Raw genomic sequence first — 18556 nt, 5'->3', positions numbered from 1 at the left:
CGCTCTTCCTCAGCTACCTGTATATCACCTCTTCTCAGTTCTGAAACCTAAGACCTCGTTTCCCCCTTCTATCCATTGTCCAGATCCTCATATATACCTAATGTTGTCTCACTGTCTTTGGAATTTTCATGCTTAATGTGAATTCCTCAGGTGCACTTATTAAAACTTGATTTTCTCCTGTTAATCTGTCCCTGTTTATTTGATGATCAGCCCAGCTAGAAGAAATTAGAAGGTGGGAGAAAAAGCATTATTTTTTTTAATCCCCACATAGCAAAATTAAAGGGAGCTACTGAGCTAAAGTGAATCAAGTTTAATGTCTTGGGTAGATATTATTCTTGAGGAAGAAAAATCACACCTCATCATTTTTATTCAATTTTGCAGAATTGTCTTCTCTTTCCTTCTTCATACCCACCAAAAATACTGTTACCACAAATTAATAAAAACAGAATGCTGGGGTAGTCTCTCCTGGGGAGAGGATACCTAAATATGGTTTGGTGACTGTATCTAGCATCCAAGTGGTTCATTGCTGGAAAATTCTTTGTGGCTAAGTTTACTCTTTCCTTTAAAAATTTGGATTGGTTTACCTTCTTTTCAGTTTTAGAAAAGAAGAACATCTAAATGCTGTTCTTGGCTATAGCTTATACCACTTGTAAATCAATCAATCCATATATACCCATACAAATATAATTTTCTCCTTATCATAATCTCCTTATCTGCATCATCATCATTATCATTGCTATAATACAAAATTATCAATTTGAGCAGCTACTGGATGGCGTCAGACCTAGAATTTTCAGAGCATAAAAGTCAAGTGTCTATTCATAAATATGCTATATTTAAAAGAGATTTTTAAAGAAGTCATAGCTAAATAGTTTCATTAGTCTCTCTCTCTCTCTCTTCCTTGAGGAGAAAGATTTCACGTTTTTGTCAAGTACCTTATTGTTATCCAAGAAATGCATGGATGGTCTTTCTCTGTTCCTAATGGAAGTGGGGTTCTTGGGGTACCGCTGGAATAAACATATCTGGAGGTCCCCATAGGAGGATGAGTTGTGGTAGAAAGCTTTATTTTCATTTTATTTTTACATCCTTGGGTTTCCAAAGTCCCATGTCCCTTAATCTAGTCCTGGAAGAGGTGCAGTTGGGGATTCTGCAGAGCTAGAGCCAAAGCCAGCATCCAAAATTTCCATTGCTTGGTGGAGCTGGGTTCAGTACAGCATTAGGCTAGTTGCAGTCCATCAGTCCATTGTGTGGGGTCCACATGGCTGTGGGTCATGTGGGCGAATGCAGGGGAGCCAAGAGAGCATGCCCCCTGCAAGAAGCATCCCAAGAGCACAAGCAAGCAAAAGAGCTAACTCCTTTGTTTAGGAGGTTACATATTTCAAATCTTTCTGCACTTGCAGTGGCCACTCCTACTCTGGTCAATGACCTGTTCCCAGATGTGATTGACTGGCAAGTACCTTTCCTATGTCACCCAGACTTTACTGGGCATGTGTGTAAACTGCAGCTTCCTGGCACAGCTGCACAAATGGCATGCCCATAGTATTTGGCCTTCCCTTTGCACCTTTGCAGTTATTCATAACTAGGTTAAATTGTAATGGCATCATTATAACTTTCCTTCCTTAAAGAACAAGGCAAATTTTACTTTGGAAAACTATGTTAAGAAAAAAGGTGCCTTTATTTTGTTCACATTTTCTAGCTCCTTATCCTTTAAATTGTTAAAGAAAAGCATTGATAGAAAAAATAGCTGAAGATTGTCATTTTTTACCTGAGGTATTTCTAAAATATGGAATACTAATTAGTATGTGAATTTAGAATTTATAATATTTTATGTTTATAAAATTTATTTACATAAACATAAGCATAAATATACAAATAAATAATATGTAACAAAGTTTAAGTCATAAACCAACAACAACATAAATAAAATAAAATAATTTATAATTTGTGCTGTTTGAATAACATTATAAGGGGTTCATTTCATAACCTACATCATCAGTTTCTCATTTTCAGTGAATCTTTCCCAACAGCATGTAAGAACATTCTAGTCCTTTTTCTCTCAAAGCTACTCAAATTTAGGCTTTTGTTTATACCACTTCACTAAATCTATGCTTGTCAAAGTCATCAGTGAGCTCCACATTACAAAATCCAGTGGTCGATTTTCAGTCTTAATACTTGACTTACAAGCCTAAATCTTATCTCTTTGATACACATCACTTGCCTTCCACCTCACTGATTGTTCATTTTCAGTCTCTTTGCTTGGTTCTTCTTCTCCCTGTCCTCTCAGCTTTGGAGACTTCTTTTCTGTTTTGTTTACCTTCATTTTCCTGGGGATCTCACCTAGTCAAATGGCTTTAAAGACCACCCAAATGCTAATAATTCCCAAATTTATATTTACAGCCAAGACTTTTCTTCTGAATTCCAAATATCCATTGCTTACTCAACTTAAGCTTGGATGTCTAATAAGCATCTCAAATCCAATATGTCAAATTAAACTCCTGATTTTAAACCTGATCTTCCCATTTATGCTATTCTCCCCATAGCCTTCCCTTCTCATTTCTTACAACTCTATTCTGGTTGTCCAGACCAAAATCCTTGGGGTTGTGCTTGATTTTTCTCTTCCTCTCACATCCCACATCATGCCCCATACCGATGATGTGGGTTCTTCAGCTAAGATTTGGAAATGCCCTTGTTACAGCCTAGATTAATATCTCTCTCAGAGCAGTTTAGTCTGAGGTGAAAGGTGTCCCGTTTATATATGAGGGGGCGATGTTGACATTTCCTTACACACAAAAAGGAACCCTGAAAAGAAACACCCCCAAATGCCCAATAAACATAATTACACATTGCTGCTATAACCAAAGTAAGCTGGATAAGATATTCATAACTAATTGTAGATCTCACTGCTATCACATAGTAAGACTCTTTAAAGGCAGTGGTATTTTCTTCTCCAGTCTGCAAACTCCCATCCCTGAGCATTTTGCTCTTGTGAATGTATAGTAAATGATAATGGAATAAATGAATGTCTAGTTTCCAAAGTAATAACCTGGTGCTGCAAACATCCCTTCAAGACTTATAAATGTGGGTCAGAGGAATAGGCAATATCATGAAATTCTTCCAGCCACTGGGCCACTCTGGTCCTGAGGAAGGAAGCCTAGACTATTTCCGTGTTGCAGACTGAAAAAGAAAGTCTGGAGCAACATCCACTTTTCTGAATGATTCCAGTGCCTCTGAAATGTGACATTTTGCTGTTGTTTCCTTTTACTGTTTTTAATCACTGTGTCTATTTACATGAAATGAGGATCTGGGTTGCCTAGGAGTTCATCTGCTCCTATTGCATATTCCTGTCTTAAATAAGCTTCCTTCAATGTAGTTTTGCTTTCTGCCTTCAACATTTTGACAGGACCTCTCCTTCTTATTCATTGCCCTCCAAATCACTCTGCAGGAGAGAGTTTATTTTTAAAGTACATAATCAATAGGCTTTGGGAAGCAGCCAAAGCATGAAGGGGTCATGTGGTTGGAGATAAACTACGAGGATTGCCGAGAGAAGGGATGGCAAGAGGCCATGCCGAAAATGGCCTGAGAAGGAAAAGGTGGTCTGTAGGTCCCATTTGAGGTGCTGAGTTTCTTTTGCGCAGGCTTTTTGTCTTGGATGGGTTTCTTAGCTTGGTTCTTTAACATCACTTTGAGTTGTAGGAGATACAGACCAGCATTACAGTTGCTTTTCAGGCCAAATAATAGTCCATTAAATTCAAGTTTGGTCTGAGGTTCATGATGGAGCCTTCTTTTTTTTCCCTCACCTGAGGACATTTTTTCGGTCAGATAGAGTGGGAGGGAGAGAGAGGAAGAGAGAGAGAAACATCGACGTGAAAGGGACAGATCGAGTGGTTGCCACCCACACAACCCGACCAGGGCCGGGGACAGACTGCAACAGAGGTACGTGCCCTTAGCAGGAACCAAACCCAGGTCCCTCTGGACCGCAGGCCGACGTTCTAACCGCTGAGCCAAACCAGCCAGGGCTCACGATGGTGTTTGAAATCTCCTGGTCATGGTGTTGCATTTTAGTTCCTGATGCTGACGATGCCTTTGCTGACCCTTTGAGTCAAGAACAAACCAAATGTGATCACATAACTATAAAAATGACTGTGACCCTGGACTCAACTGCCAGCCAAAAGGAATGCTATTGAGTGATGAGGGCACCTCCTGTTAGAAAGTCACTCAGAGGAGGGAAGGGGCTATGTCTGCAATCCTCTCCCTTACGTCACTTAGAAACCATAGCTCTGTTTTAGTTCTTCACTTGCAGCCAGCAGAATGTCTCCTCTTATGGGTTTTTAGGTTTCATTTAATGGTCATTTACGACTATCCTTCTTGTACCTGAAAAGACGATCTATGATTCCAGCCCCGTTTTTTCTCTTCCCTGGTTATCAGAGGAAGTTAATTTGCTGCTCATCTCTTTGTCTTGGGACATTTCATTCTGTTGATTTTATTTAATATATGATCCCTCCTAAAGAGTTTCTTACATTTTTGTTCATTTAGTATTTATTCCTATGGCATTTAATTAATTTTATTTAGTCATGTCCAGTGGCTTGAGTATCACAAATCAGTGTAATATTTTTGTGTGAGTTTTTGCTTTAGCATGTTGTAGAATAAGCTATGTGCCAGCCTTTGCTATTTGTCCTTAGTTGTTTCTGTATTAAACACACTGGCCAGACATTGTTTCAAGGCTAATCTTACAGCATTAAAATGCCTTCCTAGGGAATTCTCCTTTGACTGAAGAAGCTGGAGGTGGCATTAATTGCAAATAAAAGACTATGACCTATTGTTGAATATAGAATATCTTCTTAGAAGTGTCTGCCTTCACTATTGCAAACTCTCAGTGGTGCCATAAAGATCTTTGTGCAGATCCAGTTACAGCCAGTGACAGAGGCATATGTCCACTCTGAACAAAAGAACACTGATTTTTGCATTGCATGGCTGACTGCATGATAACATTTTTGCATATTCTAAACATTTTTATGCAGATGCTTTTTAAAGGCAAAAAGTGTTTTTACAATAATCTTCTTTGTGAACGGAATTTCAACTCTTGGCATGTGTCACCTTTTCAATATGCCTGTTAAGTTCTGAATAATAACCTTTGACAGTGAGCGAGCAAAAACAAAACCGGAGGTTGTTTTCTGTGTTCATAGCAACATTGTCATCTTTGATTTTTTTTTTTTTTTTGACTTATGCCCATTCACCTTAAACAAAAATATGATAAAATTGATACTTTATAAACAAGCTACTAGACTAAAATTGATACTTTATAAACAAGTTACCATGCCAAGTTTCAGAGCTTTGCTGGTCTCTGGCTGACTAAACTCATCATGAATGGACAATAGTTGACGAGAGAAAAAATAAAACCTGTCAATGAATATGTTTTCTCATATTACTTTACATTAAACATATTATAGTCTTTATATGCCTTTATAAAAATGGAGCAAAACTAAAAATAAGACACTGTTTCAGTTTGGGGTGAGAGATGAACAGAAGACATGTTCCTGGTCTTAGACAGAACTGTAATATCATTATCTCACATTGTCAAGGTAAATCAGATTAGAGCATTTAGGCTGTATCCATACAGAAACAATTGAAATAAGAAATATCAGTTTTTAAGCATTTTTTAAAAGGCTCTTTGACATTGGTTCACTGGTTAGAATGAAATATTCTCTATTTTATTAAGTTGATTTGGTTATAATAACCAAAGTGTGCATGTGGATATAGCTTTACTAAAAATTCAGTTTTCCTAGAATAAAATAATTCAACAAACTCCCAAGTCTATTTATTGCAATACAGAATTTATTTTGGCTGAAGCTTTTTTAAATTGAGCTGACAGGCTTATAATTGGTATGTTTTGCAAATGCTTGAAGGCAGTGAAGGAGAGAAGTCTGCACAACTTGTATAAGAAGCTATAGCTATGGATCTTTAATAAACAGTGCTCATTTGGACAAGTTTACCGAAAAATGTTTTTATTAACTGCACAAAAGAACTTTATTATGAAAATAATAACAGTAAAAAACAGTGACTGACAATTGTGCCGTCATTTAAAGAGTCACTATATTTTTTCTTTCTTCAACAGTACAAATCCAAGTGGAGGAAGAAGAAGAAGATGATACTGAGGAAAGTTCAAGTAAGTGGGGATGGACCCACTTGGGATATGCTTCCTGTGGAATAGCAGTGAGTTCAGGGGATTCACCCCCCTTTCTTGTGGGATTGTGAAACACAGGAGCATGTGTGGATGACTTTTGATGGCCTCACAAAGTAGTTCAAACCCAGCGGGTAGAATCTCTACTTTAGATTCCACTCAATTCGCACACACACATTCCACCCAATTAATAAGTTACTCATGATCAAATAGTTGATAGTTCAGAAAAATTTGCTTTTTTATTTTTTTACTCTTTTTCCTGTTAAAGTCTTTGTCCTAAAAGCTTTTCTCTAAAGCTGAATCTATTACAATGGAACAGATTGGCCATTTTGACTGAACTGATCAGGTGGTTCAATTAAACTGAATAAGCAAGTTCTTTTGTGTTTTGTCCAAATTGCTCTGTTGTTTTTACTTCGTGTAGGTTCAGCTCAACAGCTGGGACTGAAACCTCTTTCCAGACATGTAGATCACTCATGGGCTGGAACATGAGAAAAATCACTATGTGAACAAAAGCTTCGGATTTACCAAAACTGAAAGAAAAAGCAGCATCTCAAGAAGAGTTTGATTAGTTAATACATCAACACTATCAATTTAATAACCTGAGCATAAAATAGCCACCAGTGAATGTTCACAAAGCTAATTGTTTTTATTAATTTGGTGTATTCTGTATGAAAACAGCCCAGAATCTCTCACAGATCCTGGATACCATAGTTTGAATACTGTAGGGCTGGGGAAATAATTTTCTCTCTACCCTTCTGAGTTTTTAGCTGAGAGCCTAACTGTAATATAAGACAGCTTAACAAAAGGAAGAACAACCAAGTTTATTAACACATATGGCTCCTGTATATATGGGAGATACCCAAGAAAAAAAGTAACTCTCTGAGGTGGCTTAGAATTTAGAATTAGATACCATCTTAATAAGGAAAAGGAAGGGGATATAGGCCTTTTAAGAGCAAATAAATGATTTTTAGGAAAGATGAATGGGCCCTTAGAAGAATCGATGGGAATTATGACAGTTTGTCACCAAGTTTGTCTCAATGTGGTGTCTACTTCTAGTCTCCTGTCCTGTGAGGTGTCAACCTTCCCTAGGGATGAAACTCCTGGGAAGGGGATTTATGATCATTGAATTCCGGTCAGAGCCTGTGTCTGGAGGCAGAAGAAGGAGTTCAGAGAAAGCTTCTTCCTGAATTTGCTGTTTTTCAAGTGTCTACAGCTCAGAGTAATCAATGTACCGAAGTGGCCTATTTTTGGGTGGTATATCTTGAACTCCAACAGTCATATTTGAGGTGGCATATTCTGCTACCTCTCAATACTGAATGGAGCCCATTCCAAAAAGTAACATTATATACAAATCTACATTTAGTAGGCAACTGCAAACATTTATTTTTTTAGAATTTGAATATTTGGAAATTAGTTAAAACTAAAGACCACCTTTTTATTCTTAAGTGTTAAAAGATAAATCTAATGGTACACTTTTCATCCATGGTAAAACTCTGCAAGTTTAATAGTTAACTTTTAAAACAAAATATACTAAAATGCAGAGTACTAAGTTACTGCTTGAGTTCTTGAGTTATTTGTAGGTGAAATTGTTTCTTAAACCCTAGCAAGTTTGTCCTTTCTATAATCAGTGACTAAAGTGCCTAATAAAGGCTGGGTAAATTTTCAGAATACCAGAATGGGCAAACAACACATGGTATTTGCCACAATATTTAACCAGTGGAAACCCATTTTTGGTTTTGATAACAGAGTAGTGTTTTAAACCTAGTCTCTGTGCTAGCCAAACTTTAGTAATTTAGACAATGATTTGAAATCTCAACAAAATTTTTTGATAAGTAGTGTTAAAAGATAAAACACACATGCAAAAATGAACATATTTAACCAATGAATGAGAAATCTGATGAGGCATTGCAACCAGTTCAAAGGCAAATCCACAGAACAGATACATTTATAGATCAGGAATATTGAAATGATGTTTCTCTGTGTGTGTGTATGTGTGTGTGTGTGTTTGATGGGGATCCTTATTTCTCTACTAAACAGAGTTTATTTGTGTACTCATGTGTCTGCAGACAAGAATTATTTTGCATTGCTATCCAATTATCTATAATTCACAAAGTTATAAAATAGCTCCCAAGAATCAGAATCAGATAACGTGGAAGAGAATGCTGCAGACAATTTATAATTTTCCATTGAAGCACAAATTTTTTCCTACAGTAGCTTCTAAATAATGAAATAGTAGTTAAGTATGAATAATATTTGATTTTATAGTAGTTGATTCTAAATATCAGAAGGAGTTAAAAATATCAAAATTTCACAAAGATGAAAGTGACGTAGGATTAACTATTATAAACTGAAGGAAGGAACTAAAGTCTCTTTCTACTCTTTACCTGGATGCTTCCTAAGACGTTATGGGCAAATGAGGCATTGTTTGTTGATAAAACAAACAAACATAATTTTTTTTAGTTACATTAAATATGTATTTACAAGTTGTTTCTATCCATAAAGATAGAATGATCAAGCAAATATATTTACTATCAATTTATCAATTTAATTTGAGGAAGGGATAGTTAGGACAAAGAAGAAAAAAATATTCGGAATCAAGAATGAGGATAATTTGAATTAGGAGAAATCTCAAGGGATAAATTAATATCTTCAAAATTATTCCAGTCTGCATCCTTTCCTTGTCATTTCTGTCCTTTGTTCTAAGATAAAAGTAGAAGTAAACACAGAGTAGTTAATGATCAACCCTTATATATTGGATTGGTAATCTCTAAACTTAGTTTAGAGGTCATGGTTGCCCAAGTAATCAAGTTGCCCAAGTAAATACTGGAATTCTAAAGAGTGTTAAAATTTGTAGCTCCATAATTAATATATTCAAATAGATGAACCTCAGAAGAAATGATAATCTAAACAAATATGTTTTAGTGGCAGGCTATGAAATATATATGGTGTCGTACATCTTGTTGTGATATAGAGAATTGCTGGATGGCGGTGTCACATCGTGACAATGTAATTCAAGAGTAAATACATTTGGTAGCAGGGAAGAACACTTTCTGGTATTGCTCACTGAAGCATTAACTGCTGTGTGTAGGTGAAGAAGAAGAGGATGATGAAGATAAATTACCTCGAAGAGAGAGCTTGAGACCTAAGAGGAAACGGACCAGAGATGTTATTAATGAGGAAGACCTACCAGCTGAACCAGAGGATGAAGAAACAAAGAAGGCCCGAGAAAAAGAGAGGAGGAAGAAGTTGATGAGGGGAGCGTAAGTTAGTTCTGATCTGTAACTGAAATTGTTGTTCTTTCAAAAGCACCTGATGCTGAAAGAAGGCCGTTGCATTTAAACACTCTTTGGCTTTAAAACTGGTTGTTAAAACTACTTTTAGAAAGCTAAGCTTTGCCCTGGCCGGTTTTGCTCAGTGGTTAGAGCGTCGGCCCGGGACTGGAGAGACCTGGGTTTGGTTGTCGCTAAGGGCATGTACCTCAGTTGCAGTTTGTCCTCGGCCCCAGTTGGGGACCTGTGGGTGGCAACCACTCAATGTGTCTCTCTTACCTTGATATTTCTCTCTCTCTCTTCCTCCCTGTCTCCCTCCTGCTCTATCTGAAGATAAATGCAAAAATGTCCTAGGGTGAGGATAAAAAAAAGAAAGACAAGCCTTATCTGATGCTGCCATTTTACTCCACTTAGTTAAATGTATTTTAATTTTAAAATAGAATTTACAAATAAATATATATTAAAAATGGCATAAGAGGAATTGCCTTATGAGACCACTAAATTGTAATAGTCATTAACATGTTAGAATTAATTTTGATATTGTACAGTTATCTCACTGATTATATGCATTATTAGCAAAGTGGAAAACTCCTAAACAGTGAGCACAAATCGCTTTATTGCATGGAGCAGGGGTTGGAAAACTATGGCTAAGCCCAAGAGCTAAGAATGGTTCTCATAGTTATAAAGGGTTATTAATAAAAAACAAAGATAAAAATGGGACAGAACTGTATGTAGCAGTCAAAGCTATATATTAATTATCTATCCCTTTACAGAAAAATCATGTGTATGGGCCCCTGTCACAGAGGGTTGGAGTTGTCATTTCCTTTTGAATACACCATTTATTTTTTAGTTCCACCAAGCCAACATTTTACTGAGTGCTGACTTTGTGAAGAATTAATATATTTAATGCTATCTAGGGATAATCCAAGGAAATCATTTTCTGGTCTTTGCTTTCCAGAAATTTGTAGATAACAGACAGGTTGGAAAACTGTGTGCAAAACAAACCTAATAATAGAAATCCTAGACCCCTTGGAAAGGATTTAAGAAAATAGCCAACCTACTCTTGCCCATCCCGGGCCATGGAATCACCACGAGGTGATGAGATCGTCTCCCAAACACTCCTAGGGGAGTAAATGATGAGAAACTTTCTAAGATGTTTTTCCAAGGTGACACAGTCTAGTGTTCAATGCTTAGCTATTATGTTCTTCCTCATAAATTATTGTTATTAAATACAACTGTTTGAAAATTTTTTCAGGTAGAGAAGTTTAGCATTAATAGATGGTGGTTCCTTTTAAAATAAAAGAATAACTCTTCTTTATTACATTTTTATTAACTTATGTATTTACATCTCCCTTCTCTTTTTTTCCCTCTTTTTTCTTTGCCTTCTTCTCCTTCTTAAGCTCCTCTTTCTTCTTTCTTTGATAACCCAGACACCACCTGCTTTAAATTTTGACTCTGGCTTTTTCCCCGTCTAATATAAAAGAACACCTGTCATTCTGAGATTATATCAGTCTACTTTTGTTTAAATGTTTCTTTGATGACATGGTGGTAATACTAATTGTTTCCTTTTCTTTAACTTCAGAAATTCAGTTTATTTTATTATAGTTAATTAATTTTTTAAATGTTTTTATTGATATTTTGAGAGAGAGAGGAAGGAAGAAAGAGATAGAACCATCAGCGTGAGAGGGAAACATGGATCCGCTGCCTCCTGCACACCCCCAACTGGGGATCAAGCCCACAACCTGGGCATGTGCCCCGACTGGAAGTTGAACCAGGACATCTCAGTCCGTGGGATGACACTCAATCCCCTGAGCCACACTGGCTAGGCTACAGTTAATTTTTAATGTGTTAAGAGTCTTGTGCTGCTTTTTAAAAAAAATTATCTTTATTGTTGAAAGTATTACAAATGTCTCTCCTTTTTCCCCCCTCTATTGACCCCTCCACCCTGCTGCCGCCCCTCTCCCCTACTTCACCTCTCTGCTTTCTGTGTCCATGGTTATGCATATATGCACATAAGGTCTTTCGTTTCTCTCTTCCTGCCCCCTTTCCGCTGAGGTTTGTTGGCCTGTTCCCTACCTCTAAGGCTCTGGATCTATTTTGTTTGTCGGTTTATTTTGTTCATTAGATTCCACAAATAAGTAAGATCATGTGGTACTTATCTTTCTCTGGCCGGCTTATTTCACTTAGCATAATACTGTCCAGGTCCCTCCATGCCATCTCAAAGGGTAAAAGATCTTTCTTTCTTTCTTTTTTATAGCTCTGGCATTTTTTATTTGTTTCTTCGTTTAAAGTATCTTTATGCTTTGTTCGTTTTAAAAATAAAAGACAATATGCTTTTAAGTTCCATGTCTTACTATTACTTATAGTTTAGTAATATTTCCTATTAGCGAAGCTTATGCATCTGACAGTGGTATTTCATTGAGAAAACATCACCAATACCTATGCCTGACACAGGCTGTGTTCTAGAATTTACCTTTCCTTCCCATTTATGAAAAAAGTTAGTTGGGTGGGAATTTCTCTGCTCTGTTGGTCTGCGTAAGACCCTCATGTCAACTGCTCAACCTCTAGGGATCGGACTGTGAGAATCAGTGAGGTCTTGGTCCCTGTTTCCTGTGGGAATCTTGTTTCTTTGTGTCCGTCCTTAGCTGGTCCCACTGTTATCCTGATTCTGAGAAACTCACAAACACCCATGCCTCCCTACCTGCCCATTCCCCCACAGAGCCAAACTTGGCTAAAATGAACTTTGTCTTCACAGGTTTTGCCAATTATATGATTGCTGCCACAATTTGTGCAACTATTCTGAAAAGTATCACAAATTATTTGGCATGATTGATAGTTCTGATCCCTGTCTAAGGGTCCATTTTCTATTGTTCATTTCGAAGATAAGCATCTTTTAAAGAAGATGTATTAGCAAATATATTTTGAGAAATGTAAGTAGGCAAATCAGAATACATTTAATGAGGTTAATTAATTCATGGTCTTTTAAAATGTAAATGTTCAAATGAAACACCTCAGGGAATTTCTCTGGTGTGGACAAAACGTTTGAAACCAACTAAAATCAAGGTTATAATGTTATCTTTGGGGACGGTTAAAAAAACAGTCTCGTTAGACATTTTGGAGGATTTCTAATAACATTACAGGCTATTTCTGACCCGGTTTTAAGCGAATAAGTAATATGTTCATAGCAGTGAGAACTTCAGCACATTTTTCCTAACAACTATTGTTTAAATAAATCAAACTTAAGATAGAAAGCTGTTCTTGCACAAATAAGCCCTAAATTTTAGATGAAACATGTCTGTGCTATATTCTTTTGTTGTTGTTGTTAATTCTCACCCAAAGATAGCCCTGACTGGTTTGGCTCAGAGGTTAGAGCATCAGCCCATGGATCAAAGAATCCTGGGTTTGATTTCAGTCAAGGGCACGCACCTCAGCTGAGATTTGGTCCCAGCCCTGGTCGGGAGGCAACCAATTGATGTTTCTCTCACTCTCTTTCTCTCTGTCTCTGTCTCTCTCTCTCTCTCCCTCCCTCTCTGTCTGAAAATAAATGAAAAAATATCTTCAGGTGATGATTTTTTTTTTAAAAGATTTTTTTCCATTGATTTTTAGAAAGAGTGGAAGGGAGGGAGGGAAGAAGAGAGAGAGAAACATCAGTGTGAGAGAGACACATTGGTTGGTTGCCTTTTGCATGTACCCAACCAGGGTCAGGAAACAACCTGCAATCCAGGTAATTATGTGAATCCCCTTGACCAGGAATTGAACCTGTGACCCTTCAGTGCAAGGGCCAATACTGTAACCACTGAGCCACATTTGCCAGGGCTGCGCTATATTCTTTTAACATGATTAGCACTTTCTTTGAGGGGTTCCTAGGAAAGCATTTTTTCCTGTAACACTGATGAGTACTATTTTGATTACCTGCATATTTGAAGGTAACTCATCCAACAAAAACTATACCTTGTAGCACAGCATGATCCTCTGGCAGCAATCAACCACTAACAACAAAGGCTTAAAAATGTACTAGTCTGGGATCACTTAGTGTAGGAATAAATGTCTTTCCATACTATACTGATCTTGGAAGACATTGTTATATTTCAGTGTACTTCAAGCACTGGGTTAATAATGATAACCTCATCATCCAGAAAAATTCTATATATATGCATTTATTCAATAAATATTTATCCAGCTCCAATTCTGTGGAAGATAATTTGCTAATGTCTTTGGAATACATGGATATGAATATACAATTCCCTGTATTCTCCACAGGTTTATAATATGGATAAGGAAGAAGCCACTTAGACACAAATTATTATGAAACAAGACTGTATAAATGTGGCCCAGAAGTACAAAGTGGTTTGGAGTGGTTTGAAGAGAAAACTATTCTCATAGGGATAATCAGGAAAAGGGATTATTGAAAACATTTATTATGATTTTTGAAGGAAAAACAAAATTTGGATAGGTTAAACATATAAAGTATATGTTGAGTAAAATAGCAGGAAGCATATAATTAGTGTTTGGAAGGTTTCTATTAAGTGGTTTCTAAAAATTTGTATGTAAAGAAGTAAGCTTTAGTTATGTGGTAAATCTACACATTGAATAAATCATTCTTTCATTCTTTGATGAGGCTTGATTAAATGGGACACTGTTTTATGTAAGATTCTTAATGGACGTTCAGTAATGTACAGCTTTAGGGTACTTAAATGTAAATGTCATGAATTATTTTAGAAAAGTGGGCAAGTTAAAGACTTAAAATATCAAGCAATTAAATTATTAATCTTATATTTTTTGTTTTATAATTAAATTCATTCTTGATAGTTTCTTGACATATTTTTTTCTTTCTTATAGTTTCCATAAAGATTTCAGTAAAACAATTATCTATATATTTTAGATTTGTTCTATGTCAACATGGAAACCATATTTTGAGTATTTTTTAGTAAAGCAAATATTTTTAGTAAAATGTATTTTTCCTTTTAGAACAAACCAACTCACGTATTTTTCTAATTGGCATATTTAAAAAACGATGGCTACAGATGCACTAAAATAATCCTCAAGTATTTTATGTCGTCATAAGATTTTTATATAATAAACATCAAGTAATTAAAAGAGAAACAAGCTAATGGCAATCAGAGCTGTATTTTAATAGAGTGTACTTTTATAGTTCTCTTGTGTCAGGATTACTAATCTAAGCAAAAATATCTGAGTTGGCCAAAAACCAAACGGTCAAGAGAAAGTGTTATTTTGGAGGGTTAATATGAATTTTTGTTTCAGTAATCATGGCATGATTAAACCTATGGATTGGTGAGAAAGAGAGGAGATTGTAAAGTCATTTCTTAAGATGGGCTGTAGAACTATGGATATGTCCTGTTCCTCAGCTAGAATTTTCAAAAACAGTTTTTGCCATACTCCTACTGTGCTTAGTCATAAGCTTAGTGAACAGAAAAACATGTTTCTGACTGTGAGTCAGAGCACAATGTCTTTTTGGGGGTCTAGTTAGCAGGAAAAAATTTCAACAGTTAATTGAACTGAGAGCATTTCACAAAGGAACTGCTTAATAAATAATAATTGTTAACTAGGTTACTGGAAAAGTGAAGAGAGAACACTAGGTATATGGTGATAGCACCTTTAGGAAACAGCTACCACCCAAGGGTTAGAGAGGAACAATGGAAAGAGATTGAAATTAAAACTTAGAAGCATGGAGAAGGGACCTACAGAGCTGACAACACTGCAGAGAGGATGATGCTCAAGGGATAAAGCTCCTTCTGCTAGTGGTGGAACATTGGCAAACTAGAGTCTCCTGTACCTGTGAGGAGGACCTGAAGCACCTTAAGTGAAGAAACATTGCTAAGGATGAAGCATCACCCCAAGAAGCAAACAGAAAACCAAAGGAAAGACCAACTTTCTTCTTAGTATCAACCTATTGGCAACCTAATATTGAGCCAGCTGACAAAGCAGAGTGTGCCGTAGAAACCCAGCCCCAGCATTGCAATATTGAGTATAAAAAGGTGAATTTGAACTTGAGCGACAAAAGCTTAATAACTAAAACAATCTAGTACCAAAAAAAAAAAAAAAAAAATTGATCTCTACAATATGGCATTACATTCCTCGATTTATAATTATGCTTCTCATGTTTTCATTTCATTTTCTTCAAGTTTTGGACCATATACTATTTTTGCAATACTAGGAACACAGAAGAGAAAAGATATATCTCATTTGCTCAGTAAGAAACTAAATTCTCTTGAAGGTCTCTTCAAAGGATTCACTTCCAAATAGAATTCAAGTTGAAATTTATCAATTGAAGTTTTGAGCTTAATTAAGAGCTTAAGTGAACTTTGAGAAACAGTTTTTTAAAAAATTTCTATTTCAATTTTTCTCTCTTTCTCTTGAGCCAGAGCTAACTTAAAAAATGTAAGGACACTTCAAAGATATCTTCATCTCTAATTTACTGTCCTTCCTGGGAAATAAAGTTTAAAAATGCATTGTAGAATCAGTGGGGGAATGTGTACCAGGGAACACAAAAGAGAGAAAATAATCTTGAAAAATCTGTAACTATTATGAGAATTCGAGGCTGTGGACTATATATATATAAGGACAGCTTAGTTCAGAATATAAATGCTATTCTTTAAAGGCATGATAATTCCAGAAGCCCTGCATCTGTGTTTGGGGGTAAACTCCAGTACTTGTGGATCTCAGCAACCCCTGTGTACAGCCACCTTGATGGGCGGCTGTGTTTCTGATACTGTTTTTTTCTTTAGGTTTGGAAGTCAAGTCAAACATAACTTTATTGAGGTTTTATTTATTTTTTCTTTTTTTCTTTTAAAGGGAAGACGAAATTGATGAAGAGGAATTGGAAAGATTGAAGGCAGAGTTAGATGAGCAAAGACAAATGATTGCTAATGTCAAATGCAAGCCTTGGAAAATGGAGAAGAAAATTGAAGTTCTCAAGTATGATGCCACTTTTCATAATTAGAAACATTTTCCTTGATACTGATCTCCTAAATACTCTGTGTATTACTTATATTTAACATATACTACTATATATAATACATCATATATAAATTATATTTATATTATATCATATATAATATTCATTATATATAATGCTCATGGTCATATATGCATGTGCAATATGTCATATACATAGCGTATCACTAGAGAGTCTGGGCTAATCATTACAAACTTAAAACTGGAAGTAAATTTATTGTTTGGAGTCTTCTTATCCCTATGGTCCTCCTTGATCATTGATTCCTTGAACTAAGGGTTTCTATAGTTTAATACATTCATTCCTATCCCTCTGAAAAAGATATATTTGAGTTTTACAAGTTTGTGTGGATTGCACACTTTTGTTTCTCTACAGAGCCCCAGCCTCAAAAGATATTTTCATGTGAGAACTCTGTAGAGTGTAGGGAGGGTGCTAAGCCAACAGAACAGTAAATATGATTCTAATTAAGGGTTATGTTAATAACTATTCCTTGGTTACAGGTCAGTGACCCACTTTTACTCTTATGTTGAGTACTAATACGGGTGCAAACACACTCAGAGACACACAGATTTATAAATTTCTGATATTAAAAGTCAAATGATTATCTTTTTCTGGAGGGTGGAAGTAGATTCACCTCTGGGGATCACACTAGACTTCCTTGTTGTGGTGGTTGGCAGAGGCAGGGCGTGAAAAAAGGGAATGTGTCTGTCATAAGAGCCATATTGGCATAAAAGTTCATGCTGCAGATTGTGTTTTTTCCACATAACCATTTTTAAAAATAGTGGTGCATTTCCAAAGCCATTCCTCCATAAGCCTGTTTAACTTATAATGTTAAATATTATATAATGAAAATGATAGTCTCATTGTCTTTGATGCTGAAAAGAGAACTGAAGCAGCTACCAGACTAGTCCACTTCTAGTCTTGGCTCTGAAAAAGCTTGGGTGTTAGTTTAAAAAATGGCTTAACCTCCTCGGGCCTCGCTTACCTCATATTCAAAATAAGATATTCTAGATCTACCCTGTGATGTGGGAACCTAGTCAACATTTATAAAGCTATTGTTTTGTTTGGTGGAGTAAGGTTTTCCAAGTTTCAAACAATAGTTTTCCCTGCACACTTTACATAACACAGTCGTGGCTGAGGTCCTGTGTGTGCGCATGTGCACACCGGCCGTGGGGGAAGACGAAGGAGGGCCGCAGTCCTGGCTCCACTGAGCTGCAAATGCGTGTGCGTGGGTGCGTGGGGGGGGTGTGTGTGTGCGCACATGCACTTGTGTGTGTGTTAAAGTTTTCATTCACTGAAGTGATAATGATGCTAAATGATAAGTTTAAAAATATCTTTACTTGGAAAAATAGAAGTTTGGCAACCTTATGTTGGCTCTCAAAATATATTTGGAAATATTGCTGATCATGAAATCCCCAAACCTGGGAACCATAGGTAACTGTACTTAGAAAAAATCACAAATTTGGAAGGCAATTATATTGCAAACTTTCAAAGCATGTTGTGAAATTGAGAAAGAATGCCAGAGCACTCCCCCTTCCTACCTGCATGGAGCATAGAAACACCTGAGCCCTCTCCCTGCCTGCGTCTCCCATGTAGGCCCATAGAGCAGGCGTGGGCTTCAGACTTAAGCTTGAACGTCAGATCTTCCACTTCGTAGCTGTGCAGTTGTAAATGAATATGGAGTTCTTAAGGTTCCTTAGGAAATGATACGAATTTACAGGGTTATGGGAATCATTAAGTGAGGTAATTCATGTAACACACTTAGCAAGGCGACAGAACCTAGCACATAGCTGGGGAATGCAAGTTGTCATCATTTTTTCATCTCAGGGCAGACTTGATGTTGTCTGAGGCCCTGCTGTGTGATAAGACAGATGGGAAGATTGCAGACCTGGCAGGGCCAGGTGGGATCAGACCCAGTCACAGGCAACCCAGGAGCCTTGGGGGATGGTGACACATTGGTTGCGGTCTGCATGGGCAATAAAATGTTGATGACCCAACAAAGGAAGTAGGGTGTCTTGACAATTTGGTAGAATTCAGGGTCAGATCACTCTTCAGGATTTTTAAAATGCACCCTCAAGGTGGTCTTGTGGTAGATTCCAGGACCTGGGTCCTTGGGCAGAAGTCCAGGGGTTAAGC

The 18556-nt window shown here is 36.7% G+C and overlaps 1 protein-coding gene across 1 annotated transcript in view; it reads left to right on the top strand.

Annotated features, from left to right (window-relative positions):
• The first annotated feature begins 1302 nt into the window (after positions 1 to 1302).
• Positions 1303 to 18556, top strand: part of TMC1 (transmembrane channel like 1) — a 111085-nt gene continuing 93831 nt past the window's right edge. The window contains 4 exon segments of the mRNA XM_036261702.1: positions 1303 to 1318; positions 6113 to 6163; positions 9267 to 9456; positions 16261 to 16383. Of these exon segments, the coding sequence (XP_036117595.1) occupies positions 1303 to 1318; positions 6113 to 6163; positions 9267 to 9456; positions 16261 to 16383 (380 nt within the window).

This window comes from Molossus molossus, unplaced genomic scaffold (genome assembly GCF_014108415.1).
Source record: "Molossus molossus isolate mMolMol1 unplaced genomic scaffold, mMolMol1.p scaffold_m16_p_14, whole genome shotgun sequence".
NCBI classification, from domain to species: Eukaryota; Metazoa; Chordata; class Mammalia; order Chiroptera; family Molossidae; genus Molossus; species Molossus molossus.
Note: the sequence above shows the minus strand (reverse complement) of the source record. Positions and strands in the feature narration are given on the sequence as shown.